The 19452-nt window shown below is 51.5% G+C and overlaps 1 protein-coding gene across 1 annotated transcript in view; it reads right to left on the bottom strand.

The window, feature by feature from the left end:
* CRYBG1 (crystallin beta-gamma domain containing 1) overlaps positions 1-19452 on the bottom strand; it is a 40004-nt gene that overhangs the window by 4253 nt on the left and 16299 nt on the right. Inside the window, exons 5-21 of the mRNA XM_038760894.1 lie at positions 17573-17620; positions 17371-17489; positions 15762-15930; positions 15050-15189; positions 14618-14744; positions 13907-13942; positions 12247-12371; positions 11668-11794; positions 11166-11311; positions 9298-9424; positions 9071-9103; positions 6470-6582; positions 6076-6205; positions 4412-4551; positions 3516-3639; positions 2937-3095; positions 518-680 (exon numbers count right to left, since the gene is read on the bottom strand). Coding sequence (XP_038616822.1) covers positions 518-680; positions 2937-3095; positions 3516-3639; positions 4412-4551; positions 6076-6205; positions 6470-6582; positions 9071-9103; positions 9298-9424; positions 11166-11311; positions 11668-11794; positions 12247-12371; positions 13907-13942; positions 14618-14744; positions 15050-15189; positions 15762-15930; positions 17371-17489; positions 17573-17620 — 2026 coding nt within the window. The remainder of the gene's footprint in view (positions 1-517; positions 681-2936; positions 3096-3515; positions 3640-4411; positions 4552-6075; positions 6206-6469; positions 6583-9070; positions 9104-9297; positions 9425-11165; positions 11312-11667; positions 11795-12246; positions 12372-13906; positions 13943-14617; positions 14745-15049; positions 15190-15761; positions 15931-17370; positions 17490-17572; positions 17621-19452) is intronic.

Genomic DNA, 19452 nt, shown 5'->3' with positions numbered 1-19452 from the left:
GCACAAATGGAGAGATATACAGATGAGAGATTAAAAGATGCAGAGAGAGACAGAACGGAAAGGTGCAAGGACAGATGGAGAGAAATGCAGAAAGATGGGAGGTATGTAATGACACACAGTGTTACAGACATACAAATGTGGAGTCTTGCAGATAAAGACATGCAGAGGAGGTAGACATGGAGCGACATGCAAAGAGAAAGGGAGAGACTTGCAGAGATAATTTATAGCCACAGGGAGAAGAGCAGATGGGGAGAGACAGAGAGGAGAGGCAGGTATATATGGGAGGCAGGGATGACTCAAGCTTTTCCAATCAACAGCTGTAGCAGGTTTTTTTTCACCTGGTGACAGTACACTGATTTCCACTCGGTCACTGGCTACCCACTGGCCACCCAGGAGGGCCAGTGATATGCTGGAGTTGATAGGCTGTGAAAAAGTCCCCTGTCCCTTGCAGGCTTGGGGTGACCGTTGCCTGGGTGCCCCCCGGCACGTCTCCCCAGATGCCCCCTGCGTATCTTACCTTTGACGTCTAAAACTAAGTTTGGCTTCAACTTGCTGTAGATCCTGCCATCAGCCTTCATGCTCCAGCCCTGGCTGTCTTGGCTGCGGTCCAGGGCCAGCCCCAGCTTGGAGCCAGACGTCACCAGGCTCCCCACAATGGTCAGACAGCAGTCCTCAGCAATCTGTGTTGGACATGGGATACCCTCAGGATGGCGGCACCACCCGGTGGGACCGCCTCTTCCCTCCCTTCCCCTTTTCCTCCCACCCCCGAGCCAGGACACCAGGAATCCAGAGAGGGTCTCTTTCCTCCACCACTCGCTCCAGCTCCCCAGGCTCCTGCCGACTCAGAACCTGGGGCATGGCGCAGGTGAGATCCCACGAGCCCCCAATGCCAGCTCCCTTTAGCCCGGCCCTGTGAACGTTATGGGGAGGACTCTTTACTCCCCACAGGGACTGCTGCTGTACACACTTTTCAACTTCAAGTCACTGGCCTCTTGGTCCTCCTTGCAGGGGTAGGGGGGCTCGTCCTGTCAGCTCTGTTCAGGCTCAGTGCCCGGCTCCTCCTCCTCACAGCCACCTCTCACCCTGGCAACGGACCTGTCGGGTTTCCGTCTGTACATGAGGCTGTGGCGAGTCATCCCAGAACATGCGGGGAATCCCCGGGGCACAGGAAGTGGCAGGCATGGGTGTTTTGGGGCAGTGATTCTTCTTTTTATCTGCTTCACCCACCCTGAGTCCGCCGCACGTCCACACATGCCTCACTGTTTACACACCAGGGGATTTTCCCTCCAAAACAAGAGACCCAGGTACCAGCAAACTCTGGTCCCTCCTGGCGTCTCCTGCCCATCTTTGCGGCCTGGGGTGGGTGTGGACAGATTCCTCCCTCACAGTCGAGCCCAGAGTCAAGCTCATAAAGCCGAGAGCTGGAGACGGTGATGAGCCCAGTGGAAAAGAGATGACAGACTCCTGGGGAGCTGTCTCCTGGCCTGATCCACGGGAGGTCCTGCTTAAACCACCTGACCCTTCTTGTGACAAGCACTCTCCATTTTGCATGGACTGTAGTGAGAGAGAGGGGCAAATACAGGGAGGCAGGGAGAGAGGGAGACGCTGGAAGAGACAGAGAGAAGCAGCGTGGCTTAGTGTAAAGAGCACGGGCTTGGGAGTCATAAGTTGTGGGTTCTAATCCTGACTCCACCACTTGTCTGCTGTGTGAGCTTGGGTAAGCCACTTAACTTCCCTGGGCCTCATTTACCTCATCTGTAAAATGAGGATTAAGACTGTGAGCCCCACGTGGGACAACCCCATTACCTTGTATCTACCCCAGCGCTTAGAATAGTGCTTGGCACATAGTAAGAGCTTTACAAATACTATAATTATTTTATTATTTCTTATTACAACTCTGTTGTATTGTACTCTCCCAAACATGTAGTACAGTGCTCTGCACACAGTAAGTGTTCAATAAAATATCATTTGTTTTTTTGGAGAGTTTTTTTGGTATTTGCTAAGTACTCACTATGAGCCAAGCACTGTCCTAAATGTGGAGTAGATAACAGCTAATCAGATTGGACACAGTCCATGTACCACAAGCAGGGAATGTGTCTGATTATTGTTACATTCTACTCTTCCAAGCACTCAGTACAATGGTCTGCACCCAGTAAGAACTCAATAAATACGACTGACCGACTGACATGGGGATCAGAGTCTTAATCCCCATTTTACAGATGAACTGAGGCCCCAGAGAAGTGAAGTGACCTGCCCAAGGTCACACAGCAGACAAGTGGCAGAGCCAGGATTAGACTCCAAGTCCTTCTGATTACCAGGCCCAAGCTCTATCTATTAGGCCATGCTGCTTTCCTGCGATGAGACAGAGGAAGACAGGGAGCCTTGCTGCATTGACCAATCCCCCATTCTCACCAACACCTCCCTGGAGGAAGGACGCCTTGTTACATTCTGTTTTGGGGCCCATTAGCTCCTCTGGCTTATAAGTGACCGACTTCCAAACCAGAAACTCTGTTCTACTACTATCTAAAACAATTATGGTACGGTATGGGACGTGTGTTCTAGGTAGCATCCAAGACAGTCAACCACTTAACCTGTTCTTCCCAGAGGGAGGTATCTGTCCTGCCCCACATCCTCCACCTCCAGATGATGGGACCGAGGCCTGCAGAGGGTGAGAGACTTGCCCCAGGTCCCATGGCAGAGCCAGTTCTGGCTCTTTCCAGTGGACCTCGCTGCTTCCCCTGAAAATCCCCATGGAGCAACAGATGGGGGCAACACGATCCTTTTGCTACCTGCTGAGATTGCTAAGGAATGAGTACCCCATTTTCAGAGAGGGCAGGAGCATAGATAATAATAATGGTATTTGTTAAGCGCTTACTATGTGCAAAGCACTGGAGCACTGTTAGTCTCACATATACTCCCTGCGGTCCCCCACATACCCGGCACTTGACATAGCCGTCCTGATAGACCCAGATCTGGTCGTCTGCCCCCACGTCCTCCATGACCTGAACGCGGAGAAGTTTCAGGTCCTCCAGGTTCCCGTTGGTCGACATGAACATTCCTGTTGCTTTATTGCGCAGCCGGAAGTATATCCGCCTCTGTGGGGAAGGCAGGTTGGCCCAGCCCGGCCGGCCCAGTCAGGGAACGGAACCGCAACCCGAGTGCCAAAGTACTTATTGACCTTTCTGCTGCCAGGGAGGGCTGGGAGGGCCCAGGGAGAACCCTCAGGCGTGGGGGTGCCAAACTGTGGACACCCCTACCACAGCCAGGACATGAGCTGTTCCTTTCTTTTCCTATGTGTATTAAATGCCTGTTGTGCACTAAGAACTGGGGCAGATCCAGGACAATCAGCTCATTTAAGAGATGGAGAGATTAGGGATCTCATCTGCATTTTACTGATAAGGAAACAGGCCCAGAGAGGGTAAGTGACTTGCCCCAGTCACAGGGCAGGCCAGGGGCGGGGCTCATGGCCTCAGGGGGACGGAATGGCACTTGGAGTGGAGGGAGATCCCCCTTACCTGGGCGAATGGGCGCAAAGAGCCAATCTGGCGGCAGCCGCTGAACTCGTACCAATTGGGAATGTCAGCTGGCGAAAGCAGGACCTGGCGACCCCGGTATGTGCCGAATTCGTAAGTGACCCATCTGCAAGAGACCGGAGTAGGCGTGAGTAGCGGGCGGGGCCCACATCTCCCTGCTGGGGGATGGCGTCCAGTTGGGAGCTCCACATGTCCGGCCGGTCCCCTGGGAGTGCCGAGAGCGGGCAGCTCGACCCCACTGATGAGGCCTTTGATGGGAGTCACTGCCCAGCTTGCACTGGGAAACACCTGCCCCTCTGCCTTTCCAGGACAATACAAATCTAAGTGCTTTCTGGTTGAGCCAGGAGCACCTAAAGGGCCGGTGCCTGGGACTGCAGGTCACAGTGCAATGCTGGCCCACGTCGTATCTCCTTTGCCAGCCGGCCAGCCGATGGAACGGACTGAGTGCCAACTGCTCAGAGCGCTGTGCTAGGTGCTGGGGTGAGAGCTTGACAGTGGATGTAGACAAACTTATCGACCACAAGGGAAATGCTACATTGTACCAAGCCAGACCTAACTTTCTGCTGGGTTATTTGCGAATTGACACTCTCTGAAAGGGGGCATAGGAGTGGTCAGCGTCCACAGAGAAAGGAAGAAAGTTAAATGAAGGATTCCCCGTGGCCCTAGACTTCCCTGCTCTCATGCCCTCAGCTGGAACATTGGGCCACCAACCTGCAAAGCCCCCACGCCTTGGGGGTCCCGTTTCCAGGTGGTTGCACTGGGCATGGGTTTGGCACAGACCGGGTATGGTGACAAATGGGCAGAGGGCTCCCCAGGTAGCTGGCGCTTTCCTTCCCACCTGCCGTGGGCGTATCTCTGCTGATGCTTGAGTTACTCACATGCCACCCAGCACCTGGACGGAGCGCACGAATGGGCTGAGGCCCAAGGAACGGAGGCTGATGGTCTCAGTGGCCAGTTCCACCTTTTTCCCTCGGAAATCTTCTTTCTCAAACAGGACGATGGTTGGCTCAGAAAACTCCTGGTTCAGAGAGGGAATGAGGGGGTTTCAGGTGTGGTCCCTCCCCGAGCCTAGGTGAGCACCCCCAACAGGCTTGGCAGCAGCTGTGAGGCTGGGAATGAGGAGGGCCAAAGTACTGTACTTCCCAAGCGCTTAGTACAGTGCTTTGCTAACAGTAAGCGCTCAATAAATATGATTGAATGAATGAAAGTAAGGAGGAGAGGGGCCCAAAGTTTTTACCAAGGGACTGTGAGGGCTGGTGATTGGGCAAACCAGAAGTGGGGAGGGCAGGTCCTTGCCAGTGCCTACGTGGGGCTGGTGGTCGGGACTTGGTCCTGTTAGCACCCCCAGGAGGTCCAGGAGGAAGCCAAGGCCTGATGGTCATCCACTTAAAATACACAGGTGTGCATATACACCTCCCCCCAACCCCTTTGATGAGCACAGGCCAGATTTGCTGCCATGGTGGCAACTGTGAGCATCAGAAGCCAAGGCAGTGGAGAGGAGAGGACAAAGGACTGTCGGATACCTGAGTGGAGGTAGCGGTACTCTTGGGGCCAAATCTCAATCAGCATCACGAATGCCACCTCACCACTGTGCCCTTCTCTCAGCCTCTCTTGTGGGGGGCCCCGAGGAGCTGAGGCAACTCCTCAGATGGGCCCCAGGCCTTATCTCCCCTGTCGCCACTGCCACAAGCACCTCCGGTGACCCAGGACCTCCCACTCTGGAACCAAGGGAGCCAAGGACTTGCCCTTTCTCTCTCAGAGAACCGAGGGTCAGTCAGAAAGTGGGTAATGCCAGGAGCAGGACTGGCAGCAAGGAGGGCCAATGGGAGAAGAGAAATTAGACCCCAACTCTGGATGGTCAGTCCATTTCCGGGCCCAAAGCCAGCTAGGAAAGACTTGTCGGCAGTGGGGGCTGTGACATTGGGGCTTGGAAAGGGACTGCGGGTGCTGCTGGCCCTTCCCCAGCTCCCTGGGGCAACAACTGCTGGCTATTTGGGGTCTGAGCAGATGCCAAAATGAAAGGACAAACACCCCTCCCCAGCTCTCCAGACATTTCCAGCCCACAGCGCGGGCACCCAAGGTCAAGGGCCCTGGGGCCTATAACTCTTGGTCCGTGTGACAGCAGCAGTGATGGTATTTACTAAGCTCTTACTATGCACAGAGCACTGTGCTGTGCACTGAGAAAGAGTACTTGGGTTCCTGGCCTCCGAGAGGCTTTTAATATAAGAACAGAATGGGGGCAAGGAGACTGGTGTTAGAAAGGGGCTGGGGCCCATCTGGGGAGCATCATGGGCTCCTTGGGACTCCCCATGGGAGAGTCCGAAACAAGGGCACCGCGGTGGGGTGGCTTCCGTGGTGCCAAGCTTCTCTGGTGAGATATGGCCACTGGAGTCCGTTGCCTTCACTTAGGTGTCCATTGGTCCCCTGTGGGTCAGTCCCCCCCAAAAGAAACCCTAAAATAAGGTCAAAGACCAGGAGACTAAAGCAATGACTGGAGGAGTCCCGGCACAGGATCTGCCTGTGAGCGGCCAGTTCCACTCACCACGTCGATGGAGCGAAGAGACCTGAAGCCAGTCCCCGGAGGACACCCCATCGCAGATAGGCTCGGGTAGTGGCCTTCTTCTAACACGAACTGATTTCCGGAGAAGTTTTCCCCATCGTAAGCGACCCAGCTGTGGTGCCGAAAAGAACCCAGCAGTGAGAGCCCCATGAGGATAAGTGCTCCTTGGGAGCTAGCCCGATTCAGAGAGGAGAAATCACTAAGGGCCTTTGGGTGAGCAAGGAAGACACAAACATTTTCCCCCCTCTCCCGAGGTGGAAGGCCAACAAAGAGGTGCAAAGTTCTGTTATGGGCACAGGGCCTAGCATTAACTAGGCTGGTCATTGTGGGGTGAGGGTGGGGTGGATATCGTGGGGGCTTGCAGCCCCTTACTGACCTGCCCCCCAAAACTCTGCAGGACTTCATAGAGAATGAATCGTCAATCTGATCAGTCGTTTTGTCAAACGTTAGACTCTGCCCTTGGAAATCTGCTTCAGAAAACAGCTGAACCTTTGGAAAAGTCAACAGGAGCCCAAGTTGAAACACTTTTCATAAAGCAATTGACCTTCGACCTCTGAAAATGAGGTGTGAACAATCCAGTGACCCAACCCCTCTGGGTCCAGCAGAGTCGATGGTGAACACCCTCCAACCCCATTTTCTGCTGCCACACCAAAACAGAAGCTGTTATTACCATTTTAAACCACCTCTGCTAGTGCATTTGTTACTGATATAATTCAGCAACATCAAAGTGACCAACTCTCTCAGAACACCAGTTGTAATAAGCAATGAAGTATTTTTAAAGCTTTGGGGAGGGCCAAAGGTCCAACTAAAGCACCTCCCACTTCACATACCTATTCTAGGCCTGAAGAATCAAATTCAGCTTGGAGAAGCCCCTATCGTGCCTGCTCCTCACCACCCCCATTTAGTCTCTTTCTCCTCCTTCAAGGGGGACATCTCCTGGTTCCAAACTACTGTCGGGGCAGAACGCAGCTTGACACTTGGCCTAATTATGGCCCTGAAACCGTCTTCTCCATTAAAACCTGCATCTGGGCCACAAACCTTCAGCTGATGCTGACAGCAGAGGCTGAAGGAGATTAAAGGGAACATTAGCCCCTTTCAGAGCCCCTGCCAGGGCGAGCGCGCACGCACGTGCACACACACACCCGCCTTTGGCTGCCTCTCGCCCGAACGGAGGCTTTTCCCGTCCTGTGCCAGGTGTGCCCCGTGCACGGCCTTTTCCTCAGGCAGCCTCTCCCCCTGACATCTGACCCACTTTCCCCAGGCACCTTCCCAGACATGGCTCTGACTGAAGCCACTCAACAGGAGCTAGTCCTTCCTGATGCCTGAATACTGACCCATTCCCTCGCCTTTGCCCACAGCAAATATAAAACTTGGATTATAGAACCAGTTACAATACACTTCACTCCTCTAATGCCAAACCTACTCACTCTACTTCCAACTCATCTGCCTTGCTGCCAACCTCTTGCCCACATCCTGCCTCTGGCCTGGAACTCCCTTCCTCGTCACATCTGACAGAGTCACATACTCACCACCTTCAAAACCTTACTGAAGATACATCTCCAAGAGGCCTTCCCTAAGCCCTCATTTCCTCTTCTCCCACTCCCTACTGTGTCACCCTTGCACTTGAATTTTCACCCTTTATTCACCCCCTCCCTCAGCCCCACAGCATTTATGTACATGTCCATCATTTATTTATATTAATGTCTGTATCCCTTGCTATATTGTAAGCTTCCTGTTGGCAGGAAATGTGTCTGCCAACTCTGTTTTATTGTACCCTCCCAAGCGCTTAGTACAAGGCTCTGCACACAGTAAGCACTCAACAAATACAACTGATTGATAGAATGATTCAGTGGTCTGCGACAGCAATATGAGAATCAGCATGACTTAATGGAAAAAGTACGGGCCTGGGAGATAGGGGAACTGCTGTTACATGTAGTGTGACCATGGGCAAATCATTTAACTTCTCTGTGCCTCAGTTTCCTCTTCTTCTCCCCCAGAGAGTCTGAGCCCCATGTGGAAATATAAGCTCCTTCAGGGCAGGAAAGTGTGACTACCAACTCAATAGCCGTGTACTCTCCCAAATGCTTAGTACAGTGCTCTGCACATAGTAAATGTTCAATAAATACCACTGATGGATTGATCGTGGCAGGGACTGTGTCTGACCTGATGATCTTGTACATCTATTAATCAATTGTATTGAGTGCTTACTGTGTGCAGAGCATGACCTTGCAGTCTAAAGGGGGATACAGACATTAATATAAACAAATAAATTATGGATAGGTACATAAGTGCTGTGGGGCAGACGGAGGGGTGAATAAAGGGTGCAAATCCAAGAGCAAGGGCAGCGCAGAAGGGTGTGGGAGAATGATCATCTATCCAAGTGCTTATCATGCTGCCTGGCACAGAGTAAGTGCTAAACAGATACAATGAGGATTATTATGTTGTTAATGAAGGAGAACAAAAGACCACATTCAGTGGGTCACTTTTTTTTACGGTCAGTCATATGACTAATGCTGACTTCAAGGAAAACCAATGATACAGTCGATAGCAATCAGGTCTGATCACTGATAAATTGAAGAAGCGATGGAGAAGCAGTATGGCCTACTGGAAAGAGCATGGGCCTAGGATTCAGAGGACCTAATCCCGGCTCTGCTACTTACTTGCTACGTGACTTTGGACAAGTCACTTTAACTTCTCTCTTCCTCAACTGTAAAACGGGAACTAAGCACCTCTTCTCCCTCCTACTTAGACAGTGAGCACCCTGCGGGACAGGGGTTGCATCCAACCTAATTAACTTGCACCCACCCCAGCACTTAGAACAGTGTTTAACACATAGTAAGTGCTCAACAAATACCATAAAGAATTGAAATTTCAGAGTGAAACTTTAAACACAGCTTTGCTGCTTTCCAGCAAAAACAAACAAAACATAGGAAACATCTGCCAAAATGTTTTTTTTCTTTTAAAAAGGAGCGCTTACCTTATTTCTGTCTTTTGGGTTCCCGAGAACGTCCTAAAGAATGGAGAGGGATAAGAGAGGGTGGTGAACATTTTGGAAGAGGGACAATTTGGACACCGTAAGTGCTCAGGAAATACAGCTGATTGACTGACTGATCTGCACACAGTAAGTGTTCCGTAAATGCCACCCACTGATCCAACACCACACAGGGTAAGGTTGCTCCAGGGGCCACCCACCCGGGTCCTTACCAAGCTTATTGGCTGGACCGAGGAGATCTTGCAGTTCTTGCCGCCCCAGTCCTCGAAACTGGCGTACAGACCTTTATCAAGGATATACTGCTCTCCTGTGAAGTCAGGGTTTTCATACGCCACCCACCTAAAGATAGCAAATGGAAAGGTGCAAGACTGTTCTTTTATGGTGTTTGTTAAGTGCTTACTATGTGCCAAGGCACTGTACTAAGCACTGGGATAGATTCAAGCTAAACAGTTTGGACACAGTCCTTGTCCCATTTGGGGCTCACAATCTTAATCTCTATTTTACAGATGAGGTAACTGAGGCACAGTGACTTGGCCAAGGTCACCCATCAGACAAGTGGCAGAGCCAGGATTAGATCTCAAGTCCTTCTGATTCCCAGGCCTGTGTTTTATCCACTAGGCCATGCTGCTTCCTCTTTGTAAATGGAGGCTGCAAGCAAGCATGCCACGACAGTTCACCTCACGCAGATCACTTCGTGGTTTCATTTACCCTTGCACAAATCCCAGCTAATCGGGCCAACCTGTCTCAGGCCGTTCCCTGGAGAATCTTTTGCTAGAGTCACAAATCAGAAATGTGGAATTATGGGCCCCTGGGGATTTGTCCTGCGTTTGGAGCTAATCTTTTGGGAGATAAAGGGTCTTTACCTCCTCATCTCTTTATTTCACAGAGCTATACATCCACTGGCATAGGCTTGGAATCAGAGAAGCTGCTGAGAAACTGCACAGAAGCAGCATGGCCTAAATGGACACAGCACAAGTCTGGGAGTCAGAAGGACCTGGATTCTAATCCCAGCTCTGCTACTTGTCTGCTGTGTGACCTTGGGAAAGTCACTTCACTGTGCCTCAGTAACCTCATCTGTAAAAATGAGGAATAAGACTGTGAGCCCCATGTGGGACATGGACTGTGTCCAACCTGATTAACTTGTATCGACCCCAGCACTTAGAACAGAGTTTGACACATAGTAAGTGCTTAAAGTATACATTATTATTATTATTGTTATTAATGTTCACCTTGCCTTTTCTCCCCCTTACCCTCAATCAAATTTCAAATCTTAGAGTAGCTGTAAGTATTATCATTATAATCTCTGTACTTATTAAGACTTTACTACATGTCAAGCAGGATAATCACATCGGCATTGAATGTAACCCATTAAGTCCAGGGAAGAAAAGCAGGTATCTGATCTCATTTTACAGATGAGGCTCAGAGAAGTGAAGTGGTGGTCCAAGGTCAGCCAGCAGACCAGAGGCAGAGCTGGGACCAGGACCCAGGCCTCCTGACTCAGGGCCACAGGCTTTTTCAAGCGGGCCATACCGCCTCTTTCACCCCTTGCCCAAGAGGTGGGGTTGGGATTAGAACCCAGGTCCTTCTGACTTCAAGGCCTGTGCTCTCTTAGGTCGTGCAGCTGCCCAGCATGAAAATCACCCTAAAATTGCACATCCAGTTTCAGAAACAAGCCCATAAAGGGCAGGACAGGGAAATGGGGACAGGGTGGGGTTGAGCAGGGCATGCCAAAGGAGGGAAGGTGGGGCAATGGTTCAGGAAATATACACAAAGTTCCCCCTTTCCTGGGTAAGCCTGGTGCCAGGAACAAGCTGGTAAATGGCTTGAAAGCATCTGGGATGGCTCCCTGGACCCCCCACAGTGGGGCAGGAGTCCTGAGTTGTGTCTGTCCTTCCCACCTCCTCTCTGCTCTCTGACACGGCTCCCGCTCCCAAGCCTCCTCCACGCCGCCCACTGGCTCCCTTCGGGGAAAAGCTATCAGCAGGAAAGCCCTGAGCAGAGTGCAGCGCGCAGTGAAAGAGCAGTGCAGGGAGAGCCCAGAGCCCAGAGCCCAGAGGGATCAGTGGCCATGGCCACTCACACTCCGCTGAGCACGTTGATGGACTGGGTCTTCAGCCCATAGCCGGTCTCCTTGAGGTCGGCAATGATGCCCATCACGTTGATGTTGACACCTTTGGGCCCAAAGTTCTTTTCGCTGTACATGATCATGTGAGCTTCCGAAAAGTCCTGTGGAGAGATGGGGCCAGAGTCTGAGGGGGCGGGGAGCATGTGGGCAGCTGGGGAGCTGACGTGGGGAGTCCGTCAGTCAGTCAGTTGTATTTACTGAGCACTTACTGTGTGCAGAGCACTGTACTAAGCACATGGGAGAGTACAATATGATAATAAACAGATACATTCCCTACCCATAATGAGCTTGCAGTCTAGAGGGGGAGACAGACATTTAACATCAATAAATAAATTACAGATATGTAAGTAAGTGTTATGGGGCTGGGATGGGGGGTGAATGAAGGCAGCAAGTTAGGGTAATGCAGAAGGGGGTGGGAGAAGAGGAAAGGAGGGGAGGGCGCGGTTGGGGCACTTACCGCTGACAGAGGTCGGAGGGACTGCAGCTCCCCATCGTAGCCAGCCCAGTCCTTCCACTCCCGGTACTCGCCCTCCTCCAGCAAGTACTGGTGGCCGGTGAATCCCGGTTTCTCGTAAGCCCCCCAGCTGCCAAGGGAGAGGCAGGGGAAGGGGAGGTCAGATGCAAGGGGATTTGCTCCTGGTTTTCTCTTTTCAGGAACGGATAGGGCACTCGTTGCCAAACTGGGGTAAAACCCTTGGTCATGACTGCAGCCAACCCCACAAGGGCCAACAGAGGGACAAACCCCACTGAAAAATGGCTGCTTATTAAGGCGAAGTAGGAATTCCTTTGGGAAGTGGGTGGGGGTGGATGGGAGGGCCAGAGGTTTAGCAACCCAAGGTGGGCAGTAAGTTTGGAACTACAAAGGGGCTGAAAGAAGGATCTAGAGGAGGACTGTGCAGTCACAGTCCGCATGGAAGGGATTCTCTGGGCCCCCAAGGGAGGACAGGATAATCCCCGTGGGGATGAATTGGGCAGCGATGAAGATTTGGGCACCAACACGCCGCTACATGGCAGAGGAGTGCTCCTCTCCACTTACATGCCTCCCAGCACCTTTATGGACCCCACCATGGTCAAGGGAGAGTGGTCGTCTCCCAAATTGTACAGTTCCGTGTCCAGCTCCAAGGATTTCCCCTCAAAGAAAGGCTTCTCGTATATCATCACCTGCAACAGAAGGGAGGGAGCTGTGGGACTGTGTCCAACACACTTATCTTGTATCTGCCCCAGTACTCAGTACAGTGCCTGGCACAAAGTAAGCACTTAACAGATACCACAGTTATTATTACTAAGTGGGTAGTGCTGGGGCCAGGGGGCAGCTGCGCGGTAGTCGATTTCACCATGGTCATGGGAAAACCAGACAGTACGTGGGGACGGATGGTGGTCTACATGTCACCTGCCATTCTGAGTCCTCCCCGTTGGCAGACAATGGGGGAAAATGGCGCCCTTCTCCTCAGCCCAGGAGAGAACCTGCTCCCACAATGAGCCAATCAATCAATCAATCGTATTTATTGAGCGCTTACTGTGTGCAGAGCACTGTACTAAGCGCTTGGGAAGTACAAGTTGGCAACATATAGAGACAGTCCCTACAGGCGCAGCTGCTGTGGTAGAGAAAGCTCTCCCCCGCCACCCTCGGGCATGGGGTGTGCGTGACCTTGGGTAAGTCACTTAACCGCTCTGGGCGTCAGTTTCCCCACCTGTAAAACAGGGATAAGATCACCACTTTCCCCTTCTCTTAGACCATGAAGCCCTCATGGGACAGGGACTGTGCCCAACCTCCCCTCCACCACTTAGTACAAAGCATGCCCCTAATAAAAACCATCATCACCATTATTACTACCACATTAATAACAATCACTAATAATCACTGGTGTTTTTATTATTGGTTATTAATACTTAATATCACTTTATAGTAAATTAATTGTGCTTGGCACAAAGTAAGACCCATATTAATCATTTTCTCCTCTGGTATTTCAATGTTGCTTTTCAGAAGCCAACACTGGAATCAGAAAAATACTCATCCAGGCTTGATATCCGCCTAAATGGAAAATCTCTTCCCCTTCCATCTTTTAAAACAACTTCTTGGCTTCTGTTAAATGACAGGGTAAGAAAATTCTAACTGTTCAGTGCCATTTCTCTATTTATTATGCTATTAATTAGCTGCTATAATGATAATAACACTTTCAATTTGTGCAACTCTTTTTTTTCCAAAGCATTTTTGATTCATTTATCCTGTTTTTGACTTCAAAGCATCTCTGGTAGGGAGGGAAGGAGAGGCGTGCAGCTGGTGTCAACAAATCCGACAGGTTGTAGAGTTTGTCCAATGTCACACAGCACCAACATCAGAGTAGGAACTACAATCCAGGGCTCCCTGACCTGTACTCTTTCCACCAGCCCACTGCCAGAGGATGGCTACCTGCATTACATTTCAGGCCGTGGGGTCCACTTTCTGAGCATTATTATTACTTTGGGAGGGGAGAGTTGGGTGGGATGGAGGGGTAAATACAAACCTCTCAATTTCAGAGGTTAATACAGAATATTCTTTGGTCAGAGATTGAGATGAGTTCTTAGCTTTGCACGGTGTCAGAAAATCTTTACTGTGGGTATTACTGGACTTTTAGTCAGAAGTCATGAGTAAGGAAACATCTTGCTAGCAAATAAAAGAGGTAGAGCATGACATTTCAAAGTGTTTTTTTTTTTACCTTTGGATCCACTAGAGATTCAACCTTGCGGCCGCCCTGAAAAAAAAGAGCACAATGAGAAGTGAGTCAAGCCCTGTTAGTGATTAATTCTACCCCCTGTTCTCACTGCCTGCCTGCCTCTCCTAGTAGAATGCAAGCTCCTAGAGGGCAGGGACTGGGTTGGTTATTTGGGCTGCTGCTGCCTTCCTGAGCACTCAGCACTGAGCTTTGTACTCAGCAGGAACTCAGTGATCCCACTGATGAGAGTGAGAGAGAGAGAGAGAGAGAGAGAGAGAGAGAGAGAGAGAGAGAGAGAGAGACAACAAGAGCAAGACCAACCCGCCATGACACGTCAACCAACAGCTGGATGGGGCTTTAGAATATGGCAGACCTGTTTCAATGTTACCCGTTAAGAAACTCTCCCAAACTCCCCAGCATAGTGATGACAACCAGAACAGACTTCCTGCAGAAGTCCATTCTGTGAAGCGCTGGCCTCCCAGAATCCCTGCTCAATGCCTCCCAGGGAATCCAGGACGATCAAAAATTGATGGATTTCAGGCACCTGCCCGGAGTTCCCAAAACTTCACTGACAGTGTGGGAATTTGTGAAGCTGCTTACTCAGTGCAAGGTTGAGGGGGCTCACCACCTGGCTCCCGGGGCAGATAGGAAGGCGGGACAGTATGGGACAGATTCACTGACTGGCCCCCTGGGCCGGGGGCGTTACCATCCTACCATCTTTAGAGGCCGCATGGATCCGATGTACGCTTCCTCGGTGTTCCAGAAAGACAGGTCTGGATATTCCCCAGGCTCCAGGATGAAAGGGATACCCTGGAATCCTGGTTCCTCATAAATCAGCCACCTGGACGAGCACCAGGTACAGAGAGAAGCAATCAAATATGACCGGTCTGAGCTACTTCCTCTCTCTGTCTCACACCCTCAGGCCGAAGCTTGACCCCGACCAGAGAAAGCAAAACCCACTGACAATGGAAGGTGAAATGACAGGATCATTTTGTCACAACTGCAGCCACAACCTGTTTTCTGGTCAGCCCTGGCCTCGTCCCCACGGTCTTTGCACCCTGCTCCACAGACGGTACCCTCCAGCCCATTCCCCCCACCCCCTGCCTGGGGCTGGGTCCCACTGGACGGAGAACAGAGGAAACTCACACGCCCCAGTGCACTTTGATGGAGCAGGTCTTCTGCATGGCTCCATATGCTTGCATCTCCTCCGTGTCATCAAAATAGGAATTCATGAGTCCCAGCCCCTCTGGCTCCGTGAACAGGTCAATTTGGCTTACTCTGTAATCCTGGGAATGACATACGTGGCATCACAGACACAACATCATCACATCATCATGATCATGTTTCACCATGTGAGCCAGCCCTGCCTCTCCCCTGCCCCACCTCCATGCTCACCCCCTGCTGGGCCTGAGGAAGGGGATGCAACCCCATCAGCTCCAAGTCTCAGCTCTGGACTCACCCCCAGCCTAGTTCCCAGAGCCGCTGAGCGGCCAGACCCCATCAGAGCCCGGCCTGCAACTTCCTCCTGTCCTCCACTCCCTCCCTCATCCCTCTCTCTCTCACCACCCAGGAGGCTGGCACCAGGAAGCCAGACCCATGATCTGGCCCGGATGTCGCTGCATGTCTCTAGAACAGGGGAGCCACAGAATGAGTCCTCTGTCATTAGCCCTAAAGGTGCTGGAACACTGGAAGAACAGCTCCCTGCTACCAGAATCCTCTTCAGCCACGCAGCTGGATGGACGCTTGGCTTTGAAGCTCCCCACCTCCTTCCTGCCTTTGCTTTTCTCCAGCCCGAGCTCTCCTCCAAGGCCACCCCATATGGACAAATCCGGGAGCGGGGACCAGAGGGAAGGCCCACCTTGATCACGTGACGCAGAGAGCCTATCACCATGGGTTTGGTGGGCACGGGGCTCTCATCATTTTCTTCTAAAACTTCTCCCATTGACCAGAGATCAGACAGCTCCACTTCACCTTCTTCCAGGGGAAATGAGTTCCCTTCAAAATTCGGTTTCTCGTACATAATCCAGCTGAACAAGAAACACCGGGTTTTCCCCTTGTCACATATTCAGTGTTTGCCTCGGCTGCCCTCACTCCTAAGGATACCATCTTCGGCATCCGGTTAGTCCGAGAAATCTGAATGTGGACTATGAGTCCATACATTTAGGATTGGCTGCAGCCAGTAACCGCCGAGCAGCGGATTGAAACCACCTCCCAGCCCCAACGCAGCCAAGAGAAAAGGAGACAGCTTTGATTTAGTTGCTAAAGCATCAGCAGGCAGCCACGTCCTTGGTTACGGAGAGTTTTCGCCATTCCTGGCTAAGGGGAGAATGCCTCCCCTCAGTACATCCTGACATTTGCAGGGACAAAAGACAGATTAGTTCTATCCATGTACAGTTAAAGGAAGGTAGGCCATAAAATGAAAACACCCGAAACCCAGTAAGGAAGAGAGACTGTACACATGGGACACAAAACAAAACTTTATGGCAGCCTAACACGGAAAAAAAAATCATTTGAAAAACGTTTGGTGCGTCCAGTGATTTCAGGCCTTTAAAGCCTTGCTGATGGCCAGCAGCAGGGTCCAGGAGAGGGTGCAACCCCACAACCAAGGTGATGCTAGGGAGGGATGGCTAATCAACACCCTCATAAACGGGCAACTCTCCTTACCTATTGGTGAGGCTGTCCCTCAGCTCCATTGCCAGAAGCAGCATGGCCTAGTGGGAAAGGCCACAGGCCTGGGAGTCAAAGAACCCGAGTTCTAATCCTGACTCTGCCACTTGCCTGCTACGAGACCTTGAGTAAGTCTCTTCACTTCTCTGGGCCTCAGTTTCCTCAACTGTAAAATGGGGATGAGCCCTATGTGGGACAGGGAATGCATCCAATCTGCATGTTCTGTATCAACCCCAACATTAATACGGTGTAAAACGTGAACAAGGTAAATCATGAACCAATATCACAGTTACTACTACTGATATGAAACTCCACAATGTTTCCTCTAAGGGAAGGAAGGTGATGAATCTCGGGAAACTGGAGAACCGAGTCCTTCAAGCCCCCCTTCCGGTAAAGTCAGCCTAGCCAGTGAACACTGACCCTGGGTTCCTCCACTCATGCCCCCTGCCAGCATACCCATGTGCCCAGCTGGCCTGCGTCGACCCAACTGGGCATGCCACACATCTCCAGCCAGTCTCTGAGGGTGACATGGAAGACTTCCCTATCAGACCTGCAGAACAGCCTCGTCCTCCATGAAGGGGGCTGCTCATTTGGGGGTTCAGCCCGGACTGGGTTAAAATGCTCACAAGAGGGGCATCTGCCAACTCTGGAGCCTCTGTCACCCTGGGATTGGACGGTACCATCTTCTTCATGCCGCTGCACCGGAAGGACATTTTGAGGGTACGTTGAAGATGACAGGCCGTGAAGAAGAGGCAGAGAGAAAAGCCCGGAGCCCTGCACAATCTGAAATGACCCCTTACCATCCTCGGACCACCTTGATGACAATGACGGGCGACAGATCCCAGGCGCTGCCGTCCGGAATGTCACCGAAAACTTCTATCCCCTCCCCTCCAAGGCTCGGCTCACTGTATATCACCATCTGTGGGTACACAGCATCAGCGTCACACCTCGCCGAGTCGCTGCCGACCGGGCAGGAGAGGCGGAAGCAGATGGGACACTCACCTTCCCGGGCCGTGGGTTGATTTTATTTTGCAGGTTTCCCTTAAACGCCTGGCGAGGGAGAAACAAACACAGAGACAGAGGTCAGAATGGCCACCTTCCCTCATTCCCTCTCCTGTCCCGATCTGGGGAAAAAGTCATACGCCTGGGTGTCTACGCTCTGTGCCCCACTTCAGTAGATCTCCAGGGGCGGGAGGAATCATTCTCTCGGAAGCTGCCATCACACTCTACTATCCTTTGACCTCCCACTCCGTGCCAAGGTCCAGTCGTAACTCTGTGGCCACCTGGCCTGACCCACGGAAGCCCACAGGGCCATGGACTCCCTCCTGGGGTGATTCCATGAAGTGGGAACCTGGGCAAGAGACTGGAGGGCCAGATACAACACTTCATTCCCAGGATCTGAACCAAATGGCAGAAACCTGGACTTGTCCAGTTTAGCCAGAAACCACCCCTGCTGGCACTGTGTACAGACAATGCCGAAGTGGTGTGTTTGTGCCCAGAGCTCCCAACTGTTATGCAACCCAAATCCTTACTGCACTATGACGGAGGCTGACACTTCCTATATCTCACAATTTATAGCTGTCCATGACGGCTTCCTTCCAGCCTGGGCCAAAGGAACCATTTTTTTAAATCCAGCAGCAACTCAAAGAATGACATTTGATCTCCAGGACTACCTGGTGGAACTGCTAAAACAGGTTCAGCTAGCCGAGGCAATATGCTGGTTATGCAGGTCAGACTCTGCTCAACACAAGGAGCATGGAGACAACTGGTCTGGACTCCAGTCCCCAGCCTCACCCTCGGTCACGGCTCAGAGGTGTCCCTGTTCAGGAACAGCCCCGGGGTAAAGGCTCTCCAGCAGGACTGAGAGCAATGCCACCACAGCGTATGACCGAAAGATGCCAGGGATCCACAAGCACCAAGAACCGTATGGCTTCCCATGTTGTTCCCACTATAAGCTCCTCGAGGGCAGAGATTGGGCTTACCCACTCTATTGTGCTCTCCCACGTGCTTAGTACAGTGTTCTGCCCACAGTAATCATTCAATAAACACAACCAGTTGACTAACATTCATACTGCTTCATCCTTCCCTGTGGTCTGTCACTGGGTTCCCTCCTTGGCCTAAGATTGGGGGTCCAAGGACCATGTCTAATGCTCACCAATGTATTTTTCCCAGTACTCAGGACAGTGATTTGCACAAAGAAGGACCTGGGTTCTAATCCCTACTCCACCATGTCTGCTGTGTGACCTTGAGTAAGTCACTTAATTTCTCTGGCCTTCAGTTACCTCATCTATAAAATGGGGATTGAGACTGTGAGCCCCATGAGGGAAAAAGACTGCGTCCAACCTGACTTGCTTATATCCACGCCAGTGCTTAGATCAGTGCTTGACACATAGTAAGTGCTTAATAAGTACCATAATAATAATAATGTGATGAGTAGTAGTTCTAAGTGGAAGGACACAGAGAAGTGGAAGGCAGGGCCGTAGAAGACCTCTTTTCCTAGAGGAAGGAGGAAAAGCGAAGCCAGGGGATGGCGAGTGAGGCCGGCACCCAGTAAATTCTATTGACTGGCTGCCCAACACCCTCAAATCACACAGGGTTAGAGAATGGGAAGCAGCATGGCTTAGTGGAAAGAGCACGCATCTGGGAGTCAGGGGACCTGGTTTCTAACATCTCCACCCCACCCAGCTCTCTTCTTCCCCGCTCTGTTATAGATGCCTCAAATGAGAAAGGAATCTGTTCTTCCTGATCCTGGGTGAAACCCTGTAGCAGCAATGTGGCCTACAGGATAGAGCACGGGCATGGGAGCCAAAGGATCTGGGTTCTAAACCTGGCTCCACCACCTATCTGCTGTGTGACCTTGGGAAAATCACTTAATTTCTCTG

This window comes from Tachyglossus aculeatus, chromosome 19 (assembly GCF_015852505.1).
Source record: "Tachyglossus aculeatus isolate mTacAcu1 chromosome 19, mTacAcu1.pri, whole genome shotgun sequence".
In the NCBI taxonomy this organism is placed as follows: Eukaryota; Metazoa; Chordata; class Mammalia; order Monotremata; family Tachyglossidae; genus Tachyglossus; species Tachyglossus aculeatus.
This window is presented reverse-complemented; position numbering and strand designations above follow the sequence as displayed.